At 30.0% G+C, this 27,825-nt stretch overlaps 8 protein-coding genes across 8 annotated transcripts; 5 read left to right on the forward strand and 3 right to left on the reverse strand. All coding sequences in view use genetic code 12, as the record gives it.

Moving 5' to 3' along the window:
* Positions 1-325: 325 nt before the first annotated feature.
* On the reverse strand, positions 326-868 carry COX6 (cytochrome c oxidase subunit VI; the record flags this gene model as incomplete). The annotated part of the gene is made up of 2 exons (XM_002546844.1): positions 326-611; positions 711-868. The coding sequence occupies 2 exons, from the start codon at positions 866-868 to the stop codon at positions 326-328; spliced, it is 444 nt and encodes a 147-aa protein (XP_002546890.1).
* A 1,171-nt stretch (positions 869-2,039) lies between these two features.
* Positions 2,040-3,377, reverse strand: CTRG_01196 (uncharacterized protein; the record flags this gene model as incomplete). The annotated part of the gene is made up of 1 exon (XM_002546845.1): positions 2,040-3,377. The coding sequence occupies one exon, from the start codon at positions 3,375-3,377 to the stop codon at positions 2,040-2,042; it is 1,338 nt and encodes a 445-aa protein (XP_002546891.1).
* A 1,413-nt stretch (positions 3,378-4,790) lies between these two features.
* On the forward strand, positions 4,791-5,468 carry CAP4 (Cap4p; the record flags this gene model as incomplete). Its single annotated transcript, XM_002546846.1, has 1 exon — positions 4,791-5,468. The coding sequence occupies one exon, from the start codon at positions 4,791-4,793 to the stop codon at positions 5,466-5,468; it is 678 nt and encodes a 225-aa protein (XP_002546892.1).
* Positions 5,469-5,803: 335 nt separating this feature from the next.
* Positions 5,804-6,604, forward strand: CTRG_01198 (uncharacterized protein; the record flags this gene model as incomplete). Its single annotated transcript, XM_002546847.1, has 1 exon — positions 5,804-6,604. One exon carries the CDS (start codon positions 5,804-5,806, stop codon positions 6,602-6,604), a length of 801 nt encoding a protein of 266 aa, XP_002546893.1.
* Positions 6,605-6,926: 322 nt separating this feature from the next.
* CTRG_01199 (mitochondrial 54S ribosomal protein mL38) lies at positions 6,927-8,078 on the forward strand (the record flags this gene model as incomplete). The annotated part of the gene is made up of 1 exon (XM_002546848.1): positions 6,927-8,078. The coding sequence occupies one exon, from the start codon at positions 6,927-6,929 to the stop codon at positions 8,076-8,078; it is 1,152 nt and encodes a 383-aa protein (XP_002546894.1).
* Positions 8,079-8,384: 306 nt separating this feature from the next.
* On the forward strand, positions 8,385-11,555 carry CTRG_01200 (uncharacterized protein; the record flags this gene model as incomplete). Its single annotated transcript, XM_002546849.1, has 1 exon — positions 8,385-11,555. The coding sequence occupies one exon, from the start codon at positions 8,385-8,387 to the stop codon at positions 11,553-11,555; it is 3,171 nt and encodes a 1,056-aa protein (XP_002546895.1).
* Positions 11,556-13,979: 2,424 nt separating this feature from the next.
* CTRG_01201 (putative metalloreductase) lies at positions 13,980-15,635 on the reverse strand (the record flags this gene model as incomplete). The annotated part of the gene is made up of 1 exon (XM_002546850.1): positions 13,980-15,635. The coding sequence occupies one exon, from the start codon at positions 15,633-15,635 to the stop codon at positions 13,980-13,982; it is 1,656 nt and encodes a 551-aa protein (XP_002546896.1).
* Positions 15,636-20,726: 5,091 nt separating this feature from the next.
* ADAEC (Adaecp) lies at positions 20,727-22,352 on the forward strand (the record flags this gene model as incomplete). The annotated part of the gene is made up of 1 exon (XM_002546851.1): positions 20,727-22,352. The coding sequence occupies one exon, from the start codon at positions 20,727-20,729 to the stop codon at positions 22,350-22,352; it is 1,626 nt and encodes a 541-aa protein (XP_002546897.1).
* Positions 22,353-27,825: the final 5,473 nt, after the last annotated feature.

Here is a 27,825-nt window from a genome sequence, read left to right on the forward strand (position 1 = left end):
GCCAATATATCTTCGGGTCTAAGTAGGGTTATTTCCGAAATATACCGGCGATGATGATGATCATCATCATAATCATCATAATACAACTATAATGAAAGAGGTATATACATAAGATATGTAAACATGATAAGAATGGCAAAAAAAAACAATAAACTTATAATTAGTATAAATTATAATTATAATAATAATAATAATTAAATGCTAAATAGAAAGAAGTATACTTCATATAAAGAAAATATCACTTTACTATGTTAAACAGTGTGTGTAGGTAGGAAGTTGAGTGAAGAGCATAGACATATAGTGAAAATAATTATCATTCATCAACTTAGATTTTATCTTCAGCATATAATTCTTCTTTCAAATCAATACCCAATTCTTTTCTAATATCTTTCAATTCTTCCAAATAAGCTTGGTATTGTTCTGGAGTTTCAACTTTATATTTCAAAGCTTCAAAAGTTCTAACAGCAGTAGGGTAGTCATTAACTCTTCTACAAGCTTGTAAAGCTTTTTCAATAACAGCTGGAGCTGGAACTAAATCATAAGCAAAACAATTGTTTAAAATTCTTTGGACTTCAAATAAATCATAAGCATTTTCAAATTCTTTTTCAAATCTATAATAATTCAAATAAAATGTTAGTATCAATAAGATCTAGTTCATATAAATTGTCTAAAATGATGTAACAAATAATAATAATAATTAAAATACATACCTAGCAGTGAATTCTTCAAAAGTTTCTTCGTGGTGTGCAGAGTAAGATCTAATTTGTGAAGTCAATGGTTTTGAAATAGCAACAGGGGCTCTTAAAACTCTTGGAGTTTGAACAGATAATCTTGATCTTAAAGTGGAACGAATAGTAGCGGAAAACATTGTTTTGATAATGAATAAATTAATAAATTAAATTGAATAGGTAAAAAAAAAACAACGATGAGGGATCTTTTTCTTTTCTTTTTCAGTAGTAGAAGTAGTAGTAGGAATGAAATTTAAAACAAATATGGAAAATATCTATTGTTTTAATTCAATGTTGGAATATTAAAAAAAAAAAAAAAGGGTGATTGTTGATACTTTGAATTAAAATGAAATGAAGTGAATTGGAAATGAAAATGAAAATGTTTAATTGACTGTTTTCCTATGTGTCCTATGGTCCTGGCGTGGTACGCACTGAAAAAAAAAAAAAAAAAAATTTCTAACGAATGGTGAGAATTGCAATTACATAAATTGATTGGCTCATTACAAGAATTTGCACAGGAGTGCACGACCCTCCAACACTGGGGCAGGTTTTTTTTTTAGTTAATTCCCCCCAGGGAATCATACGATTTATACACCTTCACTATAGTTGATTATTGTTATTATTATTTGACCTCTTCATAATCCTACTCTTTACTTACTCTCGTCATATGTACAGATTTTGAATTCACAACCAGTAATTGATCTTTAAATTGGCCTCTTCAATTACCTACTCTACTCTCTTATCCTTTTCTTTTCTATTCTTTGAAACAACGATAAGATTACAATTTATTTAATACTAGTTGAATATCCTCCTACTACGACTACTACAAATGAATCCACTCTTCTTGTAGAGATTTTAACTGACCTGTAGAGGTTGTTTTTCTCCGTTTATTTGGGTGCAAAAATAATCACTGTTGTAAAAGAAAAATAAATAAACAATTTCTAATTGGTCCCCACTGTTTATAGACAAGTGTAAAGTATTGCCTCATTTTTAATACTATTCCCGGCTTGTTGATATTATTAGAAGATATTGTTTAAACTCTCCGGAGTATGATAATGGAATCTATGAATCGCGTGCATCATGTATAGAGTAACAAAGTTTAAGTTTTTTTTTTTTTTTAACCTACTTACGGACTTTGAATAGAAGAACAAATTGAACAATGCTGCAATTTATTGTTAGAAACCTAAAAAGATCCATAAAGAATTTGGTATATCTCTTTCTAAATAAACGTTTATTAAAGTACTAATAATAATACAAAAAAAATTGTTCTCTAAATATCATGTTTATCTCCTGTTATATATAGGCACACTCTCAAGCTTTAGGTTTCCAAATAGGTAATTCTTTGATATCAACTTTTAATTTCTTGATTAATAACTTCTTATGATTATTCACAGGTAATTTGATTTTCAATTGAATCCACGAGTTTTGATGAACATGTAAAGTATTGGTAGATTCTCGAATAAACATGTATCCATGTTTATTCCTCTTATAAAATGTCGTACTATAACCTTCACTGTATCGATTAGTCAAATCATAATTGACCATATCTTGAATAAAATAATCATTCTTTGATGTATATGGAACTTTCTCAGGAAATTTAATTCTTGGACAATCAATATCTTGGTCTGATTCATTGGATTCTGATGGTAAATGTTTGACTGGTTTATTATCTGGTTCCTTATCTTCTTGGTTGTGACCAAATTCATCCTCATCATCGTCCTCAATAGCTTGTTCTGTAAATGCTGAAAGTATTTCTGATTCTTCCACAATATTAGACTCTGGTATTTTGGGTCCACTGGGTATAAATACTGGATTGTTTACTTTGTTCAGATACCTATTTTCTCGTTTCATAACCAGTTGTGGGAGTTCAATTTCAAAACTATTATTGATACTATTATTCCAAATTGATAGAGCTGGTTGTTGTAATGAAAAATCACTTACTGTTGTTGTTGGTGTAGTAGCAGTTGTAGACGTATTATTGGTATTTCCAGATGTAGAATTTGCATTAGAAATCATAAATCCGTTGAATCTTTGTTGCGGCGTCTGAGGTAGTGATTGGTGTTGTGTTGGAGTTTGCGGTAATGAAGTTGCTGATGTTGTTGACGTTGTTGTGTTTACTGTGGGGTTGGTATTTACTGTAGTTGATAATGATTGAATAGATAGATTTCCAAAATTATTACTCAAACTGTCTCCATTTGTATCGAGTCGATTAAATGTAGGTTGATTGAATGTGTTCAACACTGGTGAAGTTAATGTACTTGTTGCTACTGAATGAGCTTTATTGTAAAATGGACTTAATGGATTTTCATTATACTTCACGTTATGATTATGAAATGCAATGAAGTGTGAATTTGATGACGAAATATTATTCAGTTGTTGCTGTTGTGTCTCAGTCATAGTTGATGATGAATTTGAAATCGGTTGAAAGCTAAAACAATCCGAAGATAACTGAATATTGGGAGTGGATACCCCTGCATTTTCATTAGTTGGAAAGAAATTTGACGTTCTTCTTTGTGGTTTTGAATTACTGGCAGTTATTGACGTAGTATTGAAATTACCATAATCCAGGGGTATTGAAGAAGGCTGTAGTTGTTGATGTAGTTGAGGTGATAAGACTAAATAGTCATCATCAAAATCTTTAAACGACATCCTGATTTTGTAAACTTCAGCTTATCTGTTTCTGTTTGAATATGTGTGTATGAATATGTATATGAATGTGTGTCTGAATGTGTAGATTGGTGTAATAGATTTTAGACAGGTTGTTGAAGGTGAAGGTTGGATTTTAAAAAACAAGGGGGGGCAGGTAGGACGTGCGACGTGCGACGTAACTGCAGTACGTACGGGGGCAGTTAGACAGCCAAATGGCCAAACAGGCGCAACGGAAGTTAAGAGGGAAACAAAAAAAAAAGATTCAACGATTTTTGTGCACAAGTACACTTCCACAAAATACAACACCATGTTTAGATAAAGCACTATAACCATTTGTACAATAGTTGTCCCTTCCAATTGTTAAATTCCCTCTCCCTCCCCCCTGCACTCAAAAAATGAAAGATATCAGAAGAAGAAGAGGAATTTTATCTTTATATTTGAATTAGTCAATGCAAGGCTTAAGCCCTTTTTCTCCCACCAACCTCTCTACTCTATTGAAGATTTACATTTGTTCTTAATCTTGTGCTTCAAAGGATAGGACTGATTTTGATTTACGAGAAATGTTGGACTGTATAGAAAGGTATTTCTTCTTCCATACACTTCACGGAATACCTTGTTGAATGTATTATACAACTTGGTTCCGTACAGTAATTAGTCCAATACGGGGTTTAATCCTTATTGTTGTTTTTCTTTGAACCTCCTCTCTCCTCCCTCTTCCCTCTTCCCTGCCCCCCTTTCCATTTCTACTAAACTCACTCCTGGTTTTTCCTCTCTCCATGAAAAATACTTGTTTGAATTCTTAAATACGGCTAGTATGGTTATGTAATGAAACTAATCTAGAGTCATCATTTCATAAATGATTTCTTTTTATAAATTCAAAATAGAAAAAGTATTACAAATTATTGACTAAATATAGATTGTATTAGTATATAAGATAATCAATGGTAGAAAAAAAAAGAATGAATAAGTGATTTGTTTATATTTTGAACAGCTGGGGATGCGTGTTAAAAGATTTACGATATTCTTAACTATGTAAGAAATAAATAAGGGAAAACAGATGGTTAATACATAGCAAAAACAACTTACGAGATTGCTTGTTGTTGTTGATAATGTATCGCAAGATCACGGGACTTTTTTTTTTTCTGCTGCTGCTCACTGTCTATAAATATGCTTTGTAATCGCTGACAAAGCAAAAATGTTTATTTTTCCAATCTTTAAATTGTTTTTCTTCTTCTTTTCTCCATTCATTTTCACCATTTTCAATTAAACATCCCCGTAAATTATTATATTCATATATTAATTACTGTATCTCCACAAATAGCTTTAATCATTACTGATTTGACAATTATTTATTCGACATTCATCATCATTTATTCTTACTATTCCTTGGCCCTTTGATATTTCCCTCCCCCAATGAATTCTTATACCAATTGGAATCAAACTGATAAGATTGATAGTACTACCAATGTTGTATCATCAGCTGGTACTAATCATGGTCATCCACAATTTAGTCACCATACATCCACTCATCAAAATTTAACTAGTAATAAAAGTTATCCTAGAATACAAGATATGTCTACATCATCATCAAATCCAAATCAACTACCACAACATCAAGGTCAATCATCAATTTCATCAGAATCTTCCAATTCATCTACTTCATCTGATCCACAAACAACGTCATCAACGACAAAATCCTCATCATCAGCAACAACAACAGCAGCAGATAGTAAAAGAGACCAATCACCAAATAATAAAAAATATAATAACAGAGTGATATCAACTACTAAAAGAGCAGAACAGAATCGTAATGCCCAAAGAGCATTCAGAATTAGAAAAGAGAAATATATTAAAGATTTAGAAGAAAAAGCTCAAGAAGTTGAACAATTAAAAACTAGAATACAAAATTTAGAAGCAAAAAACAGAGCATTAACTGATTATATATGTGAATTACAACGTCAAATGCTTCATACTACCAATAAAAATGATTCTTCTAATCCTAATGCTCCTAGGAGTAATGTTGAGATTGTAAATGCTAATTCTATTAGTGGTGGAAATATAGATATTCATAATCCTTCAAATGTCCTGTGATATCTCCTTATCCAAAAACAAAAAATTACCGTACTATTTAATATTCCAGTGTATACTATTGTATATATATATATATGTATATTTTGTATCTAATTAATGCAAAAACAAAATAAAGAATCAATCCAAATCAGTGTAATATATCCTATTGCTGGTAATATCAAATCAAGTTGAATACTGTGGATGATGAGACTGATGCCTGTACCGGAATTTAAGCTCGTAATGGCTTATGTAATCAACTCTTTCCCTCCCCTCAATATTAACTGTTCATGTGTGCACGACTCTAAAAAACGGTGCACCACAAAAATTTTTAAAAGAAATTTTTCTCCTTTCCTTCTATGACTAAAAAAAAAAAACAACTAACCAAAACTACACAATTATCAAATCAAAAAAGATACAAGAGATATAAACTAGAGTTATTCCTTCTTCTTTTTATTCTTACTTATAATTCTTGGATATTATTCATTATGCCGTATGAAGATAATTTTAAAGAGAACACAAAGTTTCATTCTGCTCATTATTTCCTTAATCAATTTCAATCAAAAGATTATGATGATAGTATCATTCAATTAGATGGACCTTCCACAAACTCCACTACATCAACTTCTACAACACCAGTGGACCCTGGTTTAATAACAGTTCCAATACCGTCTTCTTCTACTAGTTCTACAAATAATAAAAGATTGGACATTAACAGTCCTGAACCTTTACAACAACAACATCATCATCATCAACAACTGGTTCTTACATTGAATACAGATTTGAATGAGTACATGAGGGGAATAAACAAGAATAAGAAAAAAATTTCTAATAGTGTTAAAGATACACCATTATCACGTACTGCATCTACTTCTCCATGTCTAATATCTCCTGTATTTACAAATAACGAAAGTAACACGTCTCCAGAATTAGAATTACTCGAATTTGAAGAAGATGACGATGATGATGAGGAGGAGGAGGATGATGATGATGAAAATGAACATTGGGATCAAGATGAGATTTTCCAAATGCATGGTGATGGTTTTAGTATAAATCCTACAGTTCCTGGATTATTCCCACAAATGGATATTGGTACAAATAACGAGTTTATGAATAGGGATAAATTACCTATTGAACCAATGGTTCATAAAAGGCAATAGCTGTTTTTTTTATAATTTTTTTACTTTTGGGTTATGTCAGGATTAGGGTTGGTTAATTATGTATTATTTTTTTGTTTTGTTTTTCTTTATACATTTGAATAGTTTTGTATAGACATTATGCTGGCCATAATCAAAGTACATGTGTTTATTGTTCAATGTTATTGGATGTAATGATGAAGGTGAAGAGCGAGTCGTGTGGGTTGGGTCAAAATTTGTGAGAGGAAAAAAAAAAACGAAATGAAAATGGAAACGAAAATTTTTTTTTTTCATTTTATGGGAGATCATATTCAACTTGAAGATAATCAACAAATATCCAATTAAAATGTTCAGAAGAACAATATCTAAACAAATCCAAAGAAGTCAAAGTACTTCAACTAAAGGTATTTGGTCAGATTTTTCAAAAAGATCACCCAGTTTAAGTATTCAAAATGAAAGAATTAAACAAGGAATATTTGAAAAAATTCCAACTTCTGGACCTGCTACAATTGAAGAACCATTAGTTAAAAGTGGATATCATTCACCAATAGCTATTGATGAAACATTTCAAGAAGCTTATAAAATCTTAGAACAGGAAGCTACTAATAAATATTCTAAAATTGAAAAATTACAATCACAATTGAATGAAATTAAAGATCCAAATGATAAAAAGAATAAACTTAAAGTTAAATCATTAATTAAACAAATTGAAACTTTGAAAATCGAAACTGAAATGAAAAATCCTGAAGTTTTATATAATGTTGAATATGGATCTGTTGAAAATATTGATACTACCCAACCTATTTATAGAAAATTATTAAAAGAAAAATGGAAAGATTATGATTTAATGTTGCTTATGCAAAGATTAGAACAATTACATGTTATTCCAGATACTTTACCAACCTTAGATCCAAAAGTTGATGTCAAAGTTAAATTTAGTCATAATGTTGAAGAAGAATTTAAAAATTGGATTACTCCAGGTACTGTTTTACCAGCTTTTGCTGTTGCAAAACCACCAGTTATTCAAATTCAAGAGTTTGATGAACTTAAGTCTGGAAATGGATTATATACCGTATTGTTAGTTAATCCAGATACTCCAGATTTGCCAAACAACTCATTCACCACTACTTTACATTATGCATTAACTAATGTTTCTTTAAACAATTCTGATAACATTATTGATGTTGCCAAACTTTTAAATCAAGGTGATGATATAATTTTAAAAGATTATATTCCATTAACTCCAGAAAAGAATCTTAAAACTCAAAGAGCTTGTCTTTGGGTCTTTAGACAAGATGGTGAATTGAGTAAAGATCTTGCAGTTGAAAGAGATAATTTCGATATTAGAGGATTTGTTGAATCTAATAAATTATTACCAATTGGTGCCCATGTATGGAGACAACAATTTGATAGAAGTGTTAACTCAATTAGAGAACAATATGGTTTAGGCAAAGGTAGAGTCTTCTATAAAGATAGATCTTTAATCCCAATGGCTTAAGACTCACAATCAGTAAATAGTTATTTCATGTAAATATATACAACCACACTTATTATTCATTTGACTCACATGGTTATCTACTCTTGTCAATCATTAGGCTTACTTGGTTATCTACCCACATCAAATGATGAACATTTTGATTCAGACAACATGAGAAGAAAAAAAATTTGACAACCAAAAAGAAAAAAAAAATGGCGAACGAGAAAAACTCCAAATCGGCAACCCAAATCAGAAACCTAGAAGTTTGAAACAGATAAATCAGCTGATTGATTAATGAATTGATTGAAACTGTTGTTGAAGAATATCATGACGGCTGAATTAGATAATCGACGAAAAGAGTTACTTGAATTAAACATAAAAGCATGGGATGGTGAACATACTTTTAAAACAGCATCAAAATTAGATTCATCATTAAAGAAAAATTCTACTTTTATCAAGAAAGTTAAATCAATCACTCATGAATCATCAAAATCTATACTTAAAGATATTGAAACGTTATCTATTGAGAAATATCTATATGAAGTCTTGTCGTCATTAACTGAGGCATTAATTAAAGTTAATAAAAATGATGATGTTGTTGCATCTATGGAAATTATATCTGCTTTACATCAAAGATTCACATCTCAATTTTCTCCTGTATTATTAATCAATTTATTAGTTGCCATAGCTAATCCACCAAAGGGTACTCAAGAAGAAGATGAAAAAGAAGTGTCAAGTCGTATTTCAAAACAACGTAATGTATTGAAATTAATTATGGAATTTTATCTCATTGGTGTATTCAGCAATTTGAAAATGTGTAACAAAGATATTATTCCTGATGAAATACTATTGAAATTTGGTAAATCTGCATCCGAACCAATTATAATTGTTGTCATTAAAGATTTGTTAAATTATCAACTTAAACTGGGAAATTCTTTAGTGATTGTTCAATCTTATTTGAAAAGATTCCATCATGTTATTTATCAGGATGATAACGATTTATTGCAATTTGAAGTTCGAAATGTTTTACGTCAAATATTTACCATTTATACTAATGCAACTTATGATACGTTAATTGGATTAAAGAAAAAAGTCCATCAAATTAGCGAAAGAAATAAAAAGGCGTCGATTAGAACTGGTCGAATATTGGATGAAATTCAAACTGAATTGGATTCAACTACCAAAATATATGAAAAATTCAAATCTGCTGCTGAATTTTTATCCCCAGTAGTGGGTATTCCTTTACCTAAACAGTTGGAGGAAAATGATGAACCAGAAGCAAATGAAGAAAATTCAAATGTCGTAGAAGTGGTCAAAACCAAATCAATGAATGAAGATGAGTTGAATGGTGTATGGGAAGACATTAAAGAAAAAAATTTCTATACTGTGATTCCATCATTGGGTGAACTTATTGAAGCACATCCTCAAACTGAGGAAGAATCACAATCAGGTTCAAGAGATGGGGAAAAAATTCAAGAGTTTTTAAACAAACTAGACAATATAAACTCCTATGATTTGGATCAATTGGTTGTTGAGTTCAATAATTTAAATTTAAACAACAAAGCCACTAAGAATAGGATTATGAAATTTTTCATGGAAGCTTTCAGTATTAATAGTTTAAAATATTATACAAGATTTCTTAAGATCAACGAAGTGAATTTATCGGATTTAATTGCTGAGTTGATTACTTATTTGGATAAAGGGTTCAGATCTCAACTTTATCAAAATAAACTTAATTTCAAGAATATTTTGTTTTTTGTGGAAATGATAAAATTTAAGATGATTCCAACTCATGTTATTTTCCACAAAATTCGTAACTTGACGATTAATATTACATCTACCAATAACATTGATATTTTATCTGTCTTCTATGAACATGTGGGGAGATTTCTATTGTATGATCCTGACTATAAGGATCTAATGAGACAAATGATTGACTTGTTGAAAGAAAAACTGAAGCAACCAAATTTGAAGATTAATGATAAATTAGCCATAAATAATCTTCTTGTTACTGTGGAACCACCAGCTACTAAAGTCAAAGCATTGCAAGAAAAGCAACAATTATCACCAAGAGCACAATTTATTCAAAGATTAATTCGAGTTGAATTGGATTCAAGTTCGAAATCATTGGTAATTAGATTATTGAGAAAAATACCCATGAAACAAGATGATGAATGTTGTGCAACTCTTTTGGATTGTTTTGCACATCCTGAATTTCTCAACTATGATAATATTCCAGCATTAGCCACTGTTTTAGAATCATATTGTGAAAAATTCAAGAAAATTGTTGTTTACACTGTTGATACGATAATTGAGAATATAATTCGTGGATTGGAATTGAATGATTATAGAATGAATAGAGTTAGAATGTCTCAAGTTAAATTCATTGCCGAGATGTATAATCACAAAGTGATAAATTTCAAATTAGTTAACGATTTACTTTATCGAATTATTTGTTTTGGGCATCCAAATAATCAACCTTTACCTAATAATTGGGATGTTGATATTGATTTACCAGATAATTATTTCAGAATTCAATTGTGTTGTTTCTTGTTGAGTAATTTAAGGTCAATTTTCATAGATACTGATCCACCATCAAGAAGGAAAGCAGCTACTCGTGCCATTGAAATGAAGAAACGTAATGATGTTAATAAAGAATTACTTGGTGTCTTTATTACTTTTTTACAATATTATATATTTTGCAAAGAAAGACCATTACCTGTTGAACTTGAATTTAAGTTAAATGATTTATTTACTAAATTTAAGAGTATTCCGACAGTTAAAAGATATGAAACCATTCAAGAGATTGGTCAAAGACTTCTGGAGCTGATTCAAAGTAAGCAAGAAGCTGAGTCATATTTGGAAAATCATGATGATGTATTAAATGGAGATGAAGATGAAGACGAGGAGGAAGATGATTATGACGATGATGAGGACAGTGAAGGTGATGATGATGAAGATAGCGATGACGAAGAAGAGGACAGCGACGATGATGATAGTGATAATGATGATGATGATGATTCTGAAGATGAGGAAGAGGAGATTTCATCATCTGAAGAGATTGATGATGAAGAAAGTGATGTCGACAATGAATCTGAGAAAATTCGTTTGGAAAATGATAAGAAATTCATGGATGATCTTGATAAAGAATATGAAAGAATTATGATTGAATCTTATAGTAGTACACCTACAACCATGAGTAAGAGTATTGGAGGAAGCAATGTTCGTGGAGGTACTGGTGCATTAGGTGGTAGATTATCCATGCCATTACCAAGACAAGTATTGGCAGAAAACAAAAGAAGTTCAACTTTGGAATCTGCAAATCAAGAGAATAAAGTTTCATTTGGTTTGTTAACCAGAAATGGTAAGAAAAATGATGTTAAACAGTTACATTTACCAAGTGATAATAAATTTGCAGAATTGGTAATGAAAGAAAAAGAACATCAACGACAAGATCGTCAAAGAATTATGAATTTAGTTTCAAATATGCAAGATTAATTGTTTAATTTATTAGATAAATCCAAAGCTATATGAAAATCATTATGTTCAATAGGATCATCATCAATGGTAATATTACATTTAGGACATTTTTTAGTTTTTATTAATTCATCTAGTAGATTTAAAGCATTGGATTTTTTCTTCAGTAAAGTTTGAAAAATATCCATTTGATTATGTTTACGTTTGCCAGATGATGATGACGATGATGGGGGAGGAGGTGGAGGAGGAGAGGGAGATGAATTTTTCTTTTCATCTTCTAGTTCTTTAAATAGTTTAGCAATGTACTGTCTGTCATTATCGGAAAGTTCTTTTCTCTTTGGTTTTGGTGGTAGCAGTGATGATGAAAATGATGATGATGCTTTAGTTGTACCATTTTCGTCTTCTAGTTCCTTGAATAGTTTAGCAATATATTGTCGATCATTATCTGATAACTCTTTTCTCTTTTGAGGTTGTCGCAGTTGTTCCTGTTGATGTTCTTGTCGAGCAGCAGCTGCAGCAGCATTTAATTCCATCAACTCTTTAGTTGCCAAATCATTATTATTTGATTTAGTTGCAAAATTCTCAATTAATGAATTTTCATCAATTTCAACAAAATTACTACCTGTTAAAGATAATAATTGTAAATCCATAATTTTAATATCTTTTGGATCTTTTTTAAACAATTCTTTAGTTGATAAACCACCATTTAATTTATCTATATTTGTATTAAATTCCAAATATTCTTTTAATAATAAACAGCCATATTGATAAAAAACAGATTTCATTTTTTGTAAATCTTTATAAATTGGAATTTTCATTTGTCTTGTTGATTTATTTGAAGAATTTAAAACAATTGAAATAGTTAAAGTTTTAGGACGTTTTATTATTAAACCTTTGGATCTTGTTGATAATTTTGTTATTGATAATTGTAAATTTTCATTATCTAAATCAATTAATCTATTATATAAATCACCTGAAAATACTTTTATCCAATCAAATGAATCTTTTAAATTTTTAATTGAACCATTTCTAAAATTTTTAGCAGACATCATTGATTTGATTTCAATTCTCGGAGTTAATTCAATTGGATAAATTCCTCTTACTATTAAATATACTCTCTCTCCAAGTTTAGGATCTTGTAAATCTTCAAGTTCTTGATTTAATTGAGATATTGTAAAATTATCACGAATATATTTAATTGAATTAAATTGTGGTGGTATATCAAGTTTATTGATTATTGAATCTCCTAATTTACCTCCCATACCAGAAATATCAGTTAATTCAAAATTATTTAAAAAATTATTAATTGATGAATTTTTAATTATTGTTTGATTATCTGGTTTTTTAAATCCTCCAGATAATTTTGAAATCAATTTATTTCTTGATAACCCTGCTGATGTAGTATATCCTAATTCATTAAATATTTCCTTTCTTAATTCGAATAATATTCTTGATCCTATTAATAAACAAATATCATCCCAATCTTGTATACTTGGTGATTGTTGTCCCTGTGATGAATCATTTGGATTAAATTGTTCAATTTCTGATGGATATATTTCTCCAAACCATTGTAATTCAATTGGTAATACTTTCGGAATATCAGGTAGTAGTTGTACATTCTCATTATCTTTTCTGTCTAATTCAGGAAATAGTTTAATCAATTCATGATAAATATGATTGCCAAAATCAATATAACATTCATCAACACTTGCTTTTTCAACAATTTCAAACTTTTCCATAATAATTCTTAGAATTTTCCTACTTTCTCTTCTATAACTATCTAAGCTTACTTTATGATCTTTAGCATGAGGTAATCCATCAACATAACTCCAATATTCAGTACCTTTTTTATAAACTGCCGCATGAGCTATTATTAAATTTGGACATTTCTTTTTAGCTGATTCAATTGAATCCATACGTCCAATACCAAATTCTCTAGCTGGATAATTAACTGCTATAATTGAATTCCATTGGGCACAAACTATAGGTTTGTTATAATCTAAACCTAATCGAATTTGTTCAACTTGGGCAAAAAATGCATTTAAATCAATTAACCCAATTGTTGATAATGGCAGTAAATATGATTTTGTAGGATTTGTTAAATCTTCAAGATTTGTATATGTAAATTGTGATGGTGAATTAGGAGTTGTTATCAATGGTGATGGTTCTGATGTGTCAGCAGTTGCTGTTGTTGTAGGTCGAACGGACATTGCTATTGGTTCATGAAAAGATGATTGCTTTAAACGCGTTGGTGATTTTCTGTGTTTTTTGATTTTTTCATGACGCGAAATTAGTGAATAACTTTTGGCTGTGAAAGATGATAATCAAGATGGGCGGCGACAATGGAATAAACATCTATATTGTTGAATGATATATATATATGTATATATATATATGTATATATATATATGTATATATAGGTATATACACAAACTGGTATGAGTTCTACATCTCATACTTTTCACTGAAGAAACGATAACCTTTTTCTTGTGACCAATATTTAGCATCTTCAATCAATTGATCTGGTCCACATGCAATCACCCAAGAATCATTATAATTTGGATTCAATGTAGGATCATCAATGGCGAAAACTTCATCAAACTTAGGTCTACCATATTTAAAGACATCTTTTGATGATTTTTCTTCATCTTCCCCTTCTTCTTTTTTTGGGAATGATTCTTTTTTCATTGATTGTAATGGTATACCATTTTCATCTTGATTTAATAATCCATCAACTTCTTCTTCACCTTGAGTTTGTTCAACTTTTGCATGGCTTTCGTCCTGTTCATCATCAACAACAAATAAAGGAACAGGTTGATATGATGACGAAGATGGTGACTGTTCATCTGAAGATGAATCACCAGCGGAAGTTATAAATACTTCAACATTGGTCATGTCTAATTGATTCATAATAAAACAATCATTTCTATTACGAACACACCAAATTAATTTTATAGGAATATTCAGATTTAAACTCTTGTAATGATTTAAAATTGGTAAGCCAAACGATATTCCTGAACCTCCACAAATTATATTGATTAAATTTGCAGAATTATAAAACGGATAATCAATTGAAATATAAGGACCAGTTAATAAGTAAGTTAAATATTGATCTATAATGAAATTTCCAGGTTTTTTAATTACTAAAGATAAATAATTAACTCCGTCTTCAGGAATATTAGCAATTGTAAAAGGATGAGAAGAGTTAATCCATGATTTAATATTTGAAGTGGTATAATTTAATCTCACATGTGATCCAGGCAACCAAGTTGGGAAATTTGAAGGTTTTGGAATTTTAATAATTTGTAATGTTGACATCGGAATATCAACTATTTTTAAATTATTAACTGGATAAGATTTATAAAATCTTAAATATAACAATTGATAACACATCAAGATTAAACATATGATGCCAAAAATGGTTACACCTGGTCTAGCGTGGAAAATAATCAATACAACCATTGACCAAGCAGTGATATTATGTATAATATAAAACAAGGAATAATATTTTCTTCTTAATATTCTAATTGAAACAATAATTAAAACGGCAAACATGACAAACACAACAATCCCTAAAAAATTCAAAAATCTAAATGATTTAATCAATATCTTACCTTCTTTATTCCATTTATAAAAATAACCAATTGCATGAATTAAAGTACAAATTGAAATTAATCTAGACAACCATTTATGTAAACTTAGATTTTCCAAATAATAGCCAGGTTTCAAATAAACACAATTTGTAGGACGTAAAATTAAATAAATATTTAAAGGTAATAAACAATAAGCAATTCTACCATATCTTTTGGCAATAGTAATATATTCTTCCAGAAATTCCGTTATATTTGCCCCACCAATGAAGAAGATAATCAATATCCATAAAGTGATTAACATCCAAGTAGGTGTATTATTCAATTTCCATAATGATTTATTAAATCTACCATTAGATTTCCATCGATTGATTTCAATGAATTTCACAAGTAAGAAAAACAAGATATGAATTACTGAAATTGCAAAAATGATGATCCCATATTTGACATTAACACTATGATGTTCACCACCATGTCTTGGTTCTATCACCACGGGAGATATTGTATTCATATCTATGACTATGCCTATGGCTAAGGTTATGGTTATAGCGAATGGTAGGATAAAGGTGATATGGGCTTTGAAATTAAACGTGTTTTATTTGTTACAATTTTTTTTTTAGGGTTTGTTTGATTTTTGTGTGGTGCTTACGTAATCACCCATACAAAATTTGCTCTCAATATGGATGGGTCGTGTACTATTGGCGAGGTATTTAATTGTATGAGTTGGAAATGTAATGAAAGATTTTCCTTGTTGTTTTGAATAAACCTCGTCCTAACATCGGCTTACTTTCTGTTGTGTAACGTGTCGATTGTCGATGAAAATGATTGGTCATGTTGGTAGGATGTAGAAAACAAAATTCAAAAAAAAAAGGAAAATTCTTTTAGTGAAAAATTTAGTGAAAAATTTAGTGAAAAATTTGGTGAAAAATCCAAATGAAATAATTCCATTAATTAATGAAAAGTTGTTACAACTATGCATGGCTAGATAGATCTCCACTCCACTTGTGAAATTTAAACCAAACGTATGACATACAGGGATCACTCCACAATTTGCTCAAGGAAAACTCATTGAGTTCTCCACTCGCCTTTTACTTCTCTTTCTCCTGTTCTTCTTCTTCAATTATTATAAATTATTTCTGTATTTGAAGATATGCAGCATTGATTGCAAAAAAAATATCACACAAACACTGGCAAATTATACCCACAAATCCAAATATTAATGTTTTTAAAGTATTAAACATTAGCCCTATGTTCATTCTATTTATGTATTTCCGAGATTCGGGGGGTGTGGTAATTTGTCCCATGAGCTTTAGAGACACACACACAGAGAGTAATACATGTAGTTAGGATAATTCAATTATGGGTATCAAATAAGGTTATAGTTGCTACAACAAGTAATAAATATCACAGAAACAGTGTCTCAGATACTAGAGCAGTGATTCCAAAATATCAATAGAATATAAATTAATCCAGAAGAGAACTTGGTCAATTTTTAACGGATTGAATCCTTTATCAAAGTTACAAAACAGTCATTCAACAAGAAATCAACAAGAAGTTGATACAAAAATTTAAAATTCGCTTGAACCGCTGCACAGTAAATTACATCACCTCTCTAATAGAAACCTAAAATGAATAAATGATATCATTTATTCTGAAGGTATGTCTTCTAAACTAGACGTTTAAGAAGATGTACCTTATTTTCTGTTGTTGGGTTGTGTGTTGCGGTGAGATAACAAAAAGGATTAAGGTTATCATTGGTGCATTTTAGTTTCCACTTGTACAGTCAAAAAACTTAACTAGAAAATGTAAAATGAGAATTCATAACCATCACCACCACTTCCTCCTCCTTATAATCATCATTATTGAGTTTGCTTTTTACCATACAATATTCTTAAAATTCCTTGTGTCTCAGGCTACTTTAAACAATAGGAAGAGGGGGTAAATTGATATCTTCAATAGGTAAAAAGGGATATGGAAATGTGGATTTACATACGGATAAAGACCTGGTGTGAATATTATTCATTAGCCACGTTTAGTTGATAAGAACAACAATTAAAAGTAAAACCATAATCTTCTATGAACTAGCCAAAAAAAAAAAACGAAGGAAACATGTACACCCTGGATTATAAAAGTATAAACTGTTAAACTTCTTGAGTATTATTAAAACCCCGGATATGAAAAAGAATTGAATATGGCTGATATCGTTGTAGTAGTTGTTGTTGCTGTTGTGGTAAATGCACCGTTACTTTATTCAAACCATGGTAAATTATAATATCTCAAACCAAATTAAGAATACTATTTATTGATTTCATTCATTGTTTGATTTTTCTTCTTCTTCTTCATTTCATTTCATTGCAATTGAATTACATTAAATAAACTGTTGATAAGTTCTATTAACACCTTGTGCTTTTGGTAGCAGTAAAATTTCTGGGCGTGTGAAAGTGTACAAGAAAAAAAGGGAAGGAAGGAATTCCATGTTGGAGTCTCTTTATACATAATTTTCACAAATTTAATAAATCAAATTCATAACCAAGTTATTTGATTTCCCCTAATCTTGTGTTAGCCACAAAAGGTTGAATGACATGGTTAATTAATAAATTAATAAAAAATAAAAAATAAAAGAAAGTATAACATACGTTAGTCATTTTATGGGCCCATTATTTTTATTTAGAATAAAAAAAAAGAAGACACTAAAGGGTCAGCGACAACAACTATTAAAAATAAGGGGCGGCGGAAAACGACCGAGAAGTAGTAGTGGAAACATAAGGAGTATAGGCGGTTGGAGAAATAGACTATGTACAAGTGATGATGATATAGTGGGGGAGAATAAGACTAAGAGAAAGAGTAAGAGGAGTAAGAGGGATATGGAGTGAAAAACAAAGGGAACACTGCACAAATATGCACTATGTATATGTAAGTATCCATACGTGATTCGGTTTGTGATTATTCTTTATTGGGCAAATTATAATACGTCATTTTCACTTTAATGTAATTTCAAACAAATTATGTAAAATAAAAAATAACCTTATATTTACGTCACCACAAACTACAAAATGAACTAAAATGTGTACATTCTACATTAAAGAAACAAAATGTAAGCCATTGCTCTACAGAATTCATTCATTTGCATATTTTCAATTCATAATCTCCGTTCGTTTTTGAGGTTGATTTCAACTCTAGATTTTAGTACAACCTTATGGGTGTAAATCTTTTTATTTTTTTTTTTTTTTTCTCAGCAAGATTTCATCTACGAATTTGTTAAGTTTTTTCTTTATCATGTAATTATGGTTATGAACATATGTATTTATTAATAGACTCATTCGATTCATATGAGAGAAAATTAACGTTTCTGGAAGTATGCAAGAACAATTACGTAAATACCCAATATTTATCCGAAAGTCCATAAATCCACCTCATCTCACTAACAAGTAAAGAAAAATGATATCATAATTATATTTTTTTTTTTGGTTCATTTTATTTTGTGCATATGAGATACAGAATCAAGAAAAGAAACAAGGAGGACGAGTTGAGGAACAAGGAGCAACACAAGAAGAATAAGGGATTGGATTATGATTGGTTCTTTTTAGTATTGAGCCAGTTCGTAGTTTTCAATTTTTATAGCGCTGTAAATAGCACATCTACTAGTGTGGTTTGTTTTCTACAAGAAGTGAATCTTGAAGATTAAATCAATAGGTAATCTGTCATATCGAATGGAAATAGGGGGTGTATGAAGAAGAGATCATGAGGCGAAGGTAGAAGGAAAGAATCCTATTCAGGGCAAATTAAACAAAGAAAGTACAATACACATAAATGAGATAAGCCACAATATTGAAATTATTCCTGAAACCTTTGAAAGAAGAATATTTTTTTTTTTTTCGAATTTGACACTAAGTGGATATGGGATGTTAATGTAGACGTCGACGTCGATATGGTGGTGTAATAAAGTTGCATATGGGGGTTGTTTTTTTAAAAAAAATTATAATTAAATAATGCATTATTTTTAGTAGGGGTGAAGACGTCGACGATGGGAGGAGATGGGCGTGGATAGCTTGTATGAAACAAATTTGTTTACTTCGGGGTCGCGGTGAATGAATAAGGCGAGCCATATATACGTCTTACATTATCGGGGAGATAAGTCCGAGGTTTAAATTCATTTTTTAGAATAAACTTATACTGAAATCTAAACTAAGCAAACGCGCAAACTCGAACACTTGAATCTATGAATAAAGTAACAACAAAGGGCTATAGCAATTTCAACTAAAAAGTGATCAACTAAGTATTAATTTGTTCTTTAGATTATATTTTCATTAATTCAATCACACACACACTCTCTCTCTTCCTCTTCATTCATGCGTTCCCCCAATTATCTGATTTATTTGTATGCCGCTCTTTATTAGTGAGATGATTCATTTTGAAATTCATATGCACAGTCATCCCGCCTAGCTCACCACCCCCCTTCTTGTGTGTTCCTCGTGCGTGAAAAACAGCAATAATATTATTCACTTGCTCACACCCCCTCCTCGCTTCTAGTTCATCTTTTGTTTCTATTGTTGTTGAAGATAGAATGGTCTAGAAAATAGAAAAGTCATAATTTGTGTGTGTACATAAACAACGGAAGATAAGGTGAATTCCGAAATGTCGCGTAAACAAAAACAAAGACGACGACATTTGATTTTTGTTTTAGTTTCTTTTTTTGTGGTTGGTGCAGCATGGCGTGCAAAACCGAACAAATTATCACAAAAGTACACACCAGCGGCTAAATTATGTGCAGTACCACAAACTAAATAAATTATGACGAAGATGTTCATGCATATTTCATGTTGTGTAATCCATGAAAGAAGGAGAGAGAGAAAGAGGGGGGCAGGATTAAATAAAGAGGAGGTGTAAAATTCACATATGTTCCAACTCTTAATCTGATTCTTCCATTTTTGGGGGGTCAGTCATGAAAATCACAAAAGAAATTCATGCAGGTATTTTGCCTTCTTATTCTTAGTTCTTATTATTCTATTTTAATCGATTTCATTTTATAGAAGAGTAACAAGTAGAGAAATGAAAATGATTATAAATAAACATCGAAATTTCTTTCAACTTTATTCTTATTTTTCAAAAAATATTTCAAACTGTCAATCAACACAAATAAACTATCAAGAGTTTAAAAAGTTATTGAACAAACAAACACATACTTCCCCTTGATAAAGTTAATAATTTGCATTGTTGGTATTTTAATATTCCTATTAGATAACGAGAGAGATTTATATACATATAACTCCCAATAATATTTTCCCCCATTTAGATTTTAGTATTACTACTACTTGCTGGTGTTCAACATAGATATACTACAAACAACAACTTGTTAGTATATAAATATCAGTGATTATAATTACCATCATCTGCTTTTCAACAACTTCCGAACAACCCTATTTTATTGTTTCGAAGTTTCTGTAACGTAAAGTGTGATAACTTTTGTTCATTTCCTGCACCCAACCCCCTTATTTTTCTGTGCTTCCCCCTTAATTTTTTTTTTATATATAACATTCCCCCCGGGAATTATCCCTTTTATTTATTTTTGTTTTTACTATCAACAATTCATTAATATCAAAGAATGGTCTATTCAAGTGAAACTTCCAAATGGAAAGCTTATCAATTCAATGATCCATTTGCTGCTGGATCCTTTTTTGTTTGTAATAAAATCAATCAAATATTCTGTCGTCCTGATTGTGATGTTCGACCAATTACAAATTTAAAACTGGAGATTAAATTCGTTTCAAATTCAAAACAAGCATTACAATTAGGTTACAAACCTTGTGAACATTGTGATCCTATAAATACAAGCATGGCTATTGATGTTAACTTGTTAATTAAATGTGTTTCTAATGTTAATACTAGAATTGGTTTTATTCCTCCTTTATTAGATGATGATGAAGAATCAAATTCTTTGAAAATTAAAGAGAATATATTGGAATCTAAGAAATTAAATCAACAAGAATTGTTAAATAAATTTGAATCATCCTCTACTACAAATATTCACGGTCATAGAAATTCTGTTCCTAATTTAATTTCATCTTATGATAATAAAGCTCCAAAAGATTTATCATTATCCAAAAATGATTCTGACCATTATAGATTAGTTGATTTGGCATGTCGTCATTTGGCTTTGGCTGCTGCTATCAATGTATTCCAACCAAAACCAATAATAACTAATGATGAATCATCTTCTCAAGATCAACCAAATTCTCCAACAAGTAATGGTTCTGGTAAGAGAAGAAGAAGAAGAAGAGGTGGTGTACTTGGTTTCAAGGAATTGGCCGCTAAATCAAAATTGAGTGCTTGGCATTTTCATAGAGTTTTCAAATCAGTTACTGGCTTAACTCCAAAAACTTATGGTGATAAATGTTGGGAATTTGTCAAGAAAGTTAAAGAATCAGGTGAATATACCAGTTTTGAAGAATATTCTATGAATTCCCCAGTTGGTACAACAAATCTCAGTGATGATGATAATTCTAATACCACCAGCATTCATAAAAATACCCATATTTCAAATCCTAATAGTCCACTAAATAAATCCACTTCAGGTATTATGAGTAATACTTGTACTTCTTCTCCACAAGATGTTGATGGTACTACTATTGCTTTATATCCAATAACTCCTACTTCTCAAACAACTAATATTGGTGGTACTGGTACTATTTCAAATATTGATTCTGCAATTTCTGAATTTCCAGAATTTGGCTTCCCAACAACTAATATTGCAAATGTTGATTCATTTTTGAATTTTTCTACAGGACTCATTAATGGTGATGATTCTTCTACAAGAGCTTTTTCATATCAAGATATGTCGAGTTTACGTGGTGGTAAACAAGATTCTATAACTAATTCGTCAACTGGTTCATTATTCAACAATACTAATAATTTGTTACAATATACCCAATTTCAACCACTGAATCAATCCTATGATCCTACAACGACAACAAATGATTCATATGTTAATACATATGATGAATATAGTCATATGAATGATTATCATCATCAACAACAACCACAACAACAACAACAACAACAGAATCATCATTCATTTGATGATTTATATTCTTTAACTACATTTGATGAAAATTTATTTAATAATGATACTTTATTTCAAGTTGGTAATAATAGTAATAATGCTACTACTGCCACTACAAATGATGAAAATAAGTACAATTACAATTTAATGACAACTATTGGATTATAGATTATAGAGACAAACACAAACAAACATTATGATATGAATTTTTTTTTTTTTATGGATTTTAGGAACAGTTTATTATTATTATTATATTTGATTAGCTCTAATATTTGTATATATAGGTATCTTTTATAAGTTAGTTTATTATTATTATTATTGTATTCTTAAATAATTGTTATATTATACAGTTTTATTGTTCCTTTTTTTTTAATCATCTTAAACCTTTTTTTATTACAGTAACAAATAATAAAATTTTTTTGAAACAAAACATGGCAAATCATCAAACACCCCCTTGTGAATCAATAATTTCTCTTTAGACAAAGAAAAAGAAAAACCCCCCATTTCTTGTTAATTTCCTCCACCTTCCTTAATTGCTTTATTTGGTAATCTCCAAAAATGTTTCCAGTATAATCTAGAATTAATTTGAAATATAAGCTCATTCTCCAAAAAAAAAACGAATTAGTTTAAATAAATGAAAAGAACCCTTTGCACAGAACAAACATGATTACACAAGAATAATAAGAATCATACTACTTTAAAAATTGTTACACAAGGCGTAGAAATAAGTTCATGTATTTATGGGGACATATGGTTAGAGTAGCGGCAATTTTTAAACCAAGCAAGCAGGCAGGTAAGGCAAGGTAAGGCAAGCAAGTTTCAATTGAACGGAAACGATGTACTAAAAGAGAACGGGCGGAATTACGATTGTTACGGTTAAAAAATCGTAAGAGATAGAATGCCTGTTTCATCATTTACCCTCTCTCTCCTCTCCCCTTATTGCTCCCGCCCCCTTCTTTGACAAATTCACTCTAAATCATCCTGCTCCCAATTCCTGTCAATATTTCATTCTATTATTATTTTGCATTTGGCTGATCATGATGTCATTTAAGCACATATACGTCAATGTTTACATTTTCACGGATGCAAAAAAACAAGACAAGAGAGAGCAAGATTCCGAAATCAAAACATAAACATACTTGGAACAATAACCTGTAGTTTGCAATTAGGATGTAGGCTGATCTGAATATAATAATCATTTAACCCTTGAGAATTCGTTTCTAAAAAACGAGGGTAAGTGTAATTGTGGAGATGTAGATATCATCCCTTGAATTAGTTTTATATTTTCCAAAACTTAAAAAAAATATACCGAAGTTGAATTCCCCCTCTAGAAATGATAAATTTCAAAGTAACAGATGAATAAAAAAAATGAGTTTAATTTGGTCTTTGGTCTTTTAATAATAATTATCTACAATTTACATTGGAAAGAATTACCGAATAGAAATAAGTGATATCATTATGATACTATATGAAGAGGAGAACGTGTAATACTATTGTTTCTTGGAGTTGGCATTTTAAATTGATAGTGTATAACTTATTACATAAATGCAATTCCTTTTCATGATTTCATATCTTGATTATATTTAACATAAAAAAAAATCAACATTAGACCACAACTGCTTTTGAACAAACAATCAATCAAACCCATCAATTGAATTATACTCTTATATGTATAATTCGATCAGATCTCATCGTTGATTTATTTTATTCAATTAAACATACTTCCGTTCAACTCTATCACCCCAATATTGGACTAAATGTTTAATTCTCTTGATAATTAAATACAGTTTTATATTTTTGAAATCTGTCCAATGGGACATAATTCCGTGCATGGAAGTATGATATGCACAAAACTGAAACCAAAATTTATAAATAATAATAATAATTAACCATCAACATCTTGAGCAACATCAACATCAACATCAACAACAACCACTTTTTGTTTTTAAAGAACTATACATGATCATAGCAAGATCTCTTGTTATTTCGTGTTGTTCAACTTATAGTACATTCAACGTTTATGATAATTATTACGGATCTAGTTCTTTTCTTTTTCTTGTATATCTAATAATACTACGAGTATCGAGAATAGGGGTGATTATGAAATGATAGAGAAGTAAAATGGTAAGAATATGAAATCCGAATTCCGTTAAGCTATTCTGTTATTATTCATCCTAATGAACAAGATAATTGTTTACACTATACATATATATCACCTGATCAATGTTGAATAATCAAAGTTGCAGAATTACTGTATTCATTTCATATGGCAAATTGTTGAATATAATAAAATGAAAACACCATTGTAGTAACTATTCTGATACTTCTTAACAAAGTCGTGTGTTATCTACAAGATGGCTACTTGACTCATTGAAGACTCATCGTTGATACTTTCCATAATAGTAATAGTCTAAATAATTTTAGTCTTCATCAACAACAAAGAAATTAATCAAGCCAAGTATAGAATGAAAAATGATGATGCTGTTTATTGTTCATAAAGTACGCCATTATTAAACATTGAATAATTTATATATATATATATATATATGCAAAGACTAAGAACTACAGAAACAAATGTAAGGTGAGTGATGCTTCTAATAAACATATAAGACATACACAACAAGCCATTGTGGGACTTTTCCTTTTTTGTTTGGCTTAATTGAATGATGTAATCGTCTCGTTCCAGAAATGAGGAGATGTTGATTATCGTTAAGACAAAATAGACAGATCATTTCAAATCTTTTCAAGCCCATTCCATGATGTATATCAACAACATATATGTATACTATGTACTATAGTTGAGTTTTCTGCGATTATCTAATATTGCATACTTTTTTTAGTAGTGTCGGATTTAGTTTCGGAATTCTTGTTTTTTTTTAGGGGGGCTTTCTGTTTTTTTGTCTTGTCTTTCAAAACTCATTTATTATTATAGAACCACAATAACGTTGGAGAGAATTAATACATGCTAATACAAAACTGTATATCTTGTTTGAAGAATAAGAAAATAGAATCATTTTGTAATTCTTCAATTATAGTTTCAACTGAAGCACAATTTTCACGTGAAAATTCAAGGTTAATTTTAAAACAAACGCAATTCACAAAATTAAGAATGAAAGTCAATTTAATTCAGCTCAATTGATTCTGTAGTAGATAGCAAACAATCCCTAACTCATGTTGGTTCATCTATAAAGAATGAATGACAATGAAGTTGACGAGAAGATAAAGAGGGAGTCGTGGTTATGGCATTGGAAGTGACATCAATGTTCTTGAATATTCTATCAAGGAATAAATACAATAGGGGGTGCTAGTGAGCCCAATTTGTGTGATTTTCCAAGTAATACACACACACACACATTCACATACCAACAAAAATAACAATAGCAACAAGTTCATAACCCTTCGATTGTATAAAACATAAGTTATTGTACATTGGTTACTCAAACATAAAAGAAAGTAAAAGATTTTACTTCCGTACGACATTTTTTTTTGCATTTGATGAAATATGCACGACCACTTAATAGTAAGATGTGGCCCATAAAATTTAACATATGAAACAAACAAGCAAACCACAATATATAAAGTGAAGCAGGATAAATTGGGGTTACATAATCACCCATTTACCAAATCAAATATAACGACGAATCATGGAGTTATCGAACAGAAGAGAAAGAGAAAGAGAAAGGGAGAATTGATTTTTGGAACAAAAAGAGGAGAATTTAACTGCCATAATTGGTTAATCATATTTTTATTGAAATTCAAAATATATACGGTTATCCCTTTATCCGATTAGTTGATTTGCCTTCTCTTCTCTTCTTGTTACCCCCTTTGATGATGAAATAATTATTATTTTGTTATAATATAAATGACGTTTATTATTGTGCAGTTATAATAATTGTTTTTCTTTTTTGCAATTTGCAATTACCAAGAATCACTATCACCAATTTTGTCAGCCTCATCCTTTCCACTATCACCTCCCCCTTTACATCCACACACACACATGTTATCTCGGGCGAATCACTCGAATCATTATTAATACCTTCTACTTTGTTCTCCTCTTCCAATAAAATTAGATTGAACCCCAGGACAAATCACCACCAAGAAATAAAAGAAAAAGAGAAACAAGTTGAATTGCATATAAGAAACAAAATAACCTATATGATATATTGCACAAGGCGGGATAAGTGATTGTTTATACAGGGTAAATCATTACCAACCAAAACATGAGATTAAATTAATTTAACTTATCTTACATGACTTTTGTCGATCCTATGAGTTTAAATCTATTGTTTGTTTCTAGAGCCTAGCAAAAGTGAAAGCAACGGAACTCCTTGCTATGATTAATAATATTATTTTTAAGCCCTTTTTCTCTCTTGTTCTATAGTTCAAATGATTATGATCGGGTGGCTAATTTGAATATTATTATTATAATTATTATTATTATTATTGTTGTTGTTGTTGAATGGAATTCGGAATACCAGGGATATAAAAAATATAAAAAGTAAACAATAATAATAATAATAGCTTATTGTCCCCTCCTTTTCCTTCTCTTACGCCTACTTCTTCCCTCGATCTATTACGTAAATAAGGAATATCATCATATATATTCTAAAACGAAAAAGGATAAACGTTTCTTTACAATGCAATTAAGGGGGTAATTATAAATGAATAATATCCTTGTTATTGTTAACTTATCAATTTATATTGTTCTGAAATGAAATGCGTTCCTATTTCTATATTCCAAGGTGTTATGCACGTTTATATCATTTATGAGCAGCCTTTTCTTCTTCTTCTTCCTTCTCCTCCTCCTCTTCCTCCTTCTTGAGCAGTATCACATAGCAAGCAAATCATGAAAACAAATTATACATATGATGTCACGATGACAAACTCAATCAATGTTTTAGAACCATCTGTAATGGGGGAAACAGTTAAGCATACTTGAATTCATGGGGGGTGTAGGCGTATATTGATGCTATTTCCATCGGGTTTATCCGTTGATCTTAATCTTAATATCGATCTTTATCCTCCTTAAATAATCTCTCGATAACTTTCCCTCTTTGAATGAAATTTGGAAATTTCAACCTAAGAATAATTATTTTCTTATTATTTTTTATCATAATGGAAATATGTACCAACCCACATTTAAATTTGATTATTATTATATTATAAAGATGTAAATATCGATTCATGTATGAATTCGTAAAAGATTATTATTCAAAGCACTTTATGTATTTCCAATTAGCTAATTCATAACGATTTTGAAAATAATTGTGGCAGTGCTAGTTTGCGTTGATTCTTTTATTGTTTAATTTGGAAACTTTTACATGTGATATCTTCATCAACCGTGAATATGTTTATGTAATGAATCGTTTTCTTTCTTATTCTTGAAGTTTTAGTTTTAGATTATGAAACTTCCAGTTTAAAATGTTACAGATTAAAAAATCCATATGCAATGGTTTTTGTTTTTCAGTTTTTGCTTTATCGGTTATTCTATACCTGGAAATAACTAGATTTCGACTAAACATTCCATATTCTACTTGTGGGAGATGGAGAAGTTTAATTTCATCTGATCATGCCTGTGGATAATTTAGATCAGGTGGTGGTGGATATATCCGTTACAATGGAAATATGTTTCAATCCAGAT

The sequence above is a fragment of the Candida tropicalis genome (assembly GCF_000006335.3).
Source record: "Candida tropicalis MYA-3404 genomic scaffold supercont3.2, whole genome shotgun sequence".
NCBI lineage: Eukaryota > Fungi > Ascomycota > Pichiomycetes > Serinales > Debaryomycetaceae > Candida > Candida tropicalis.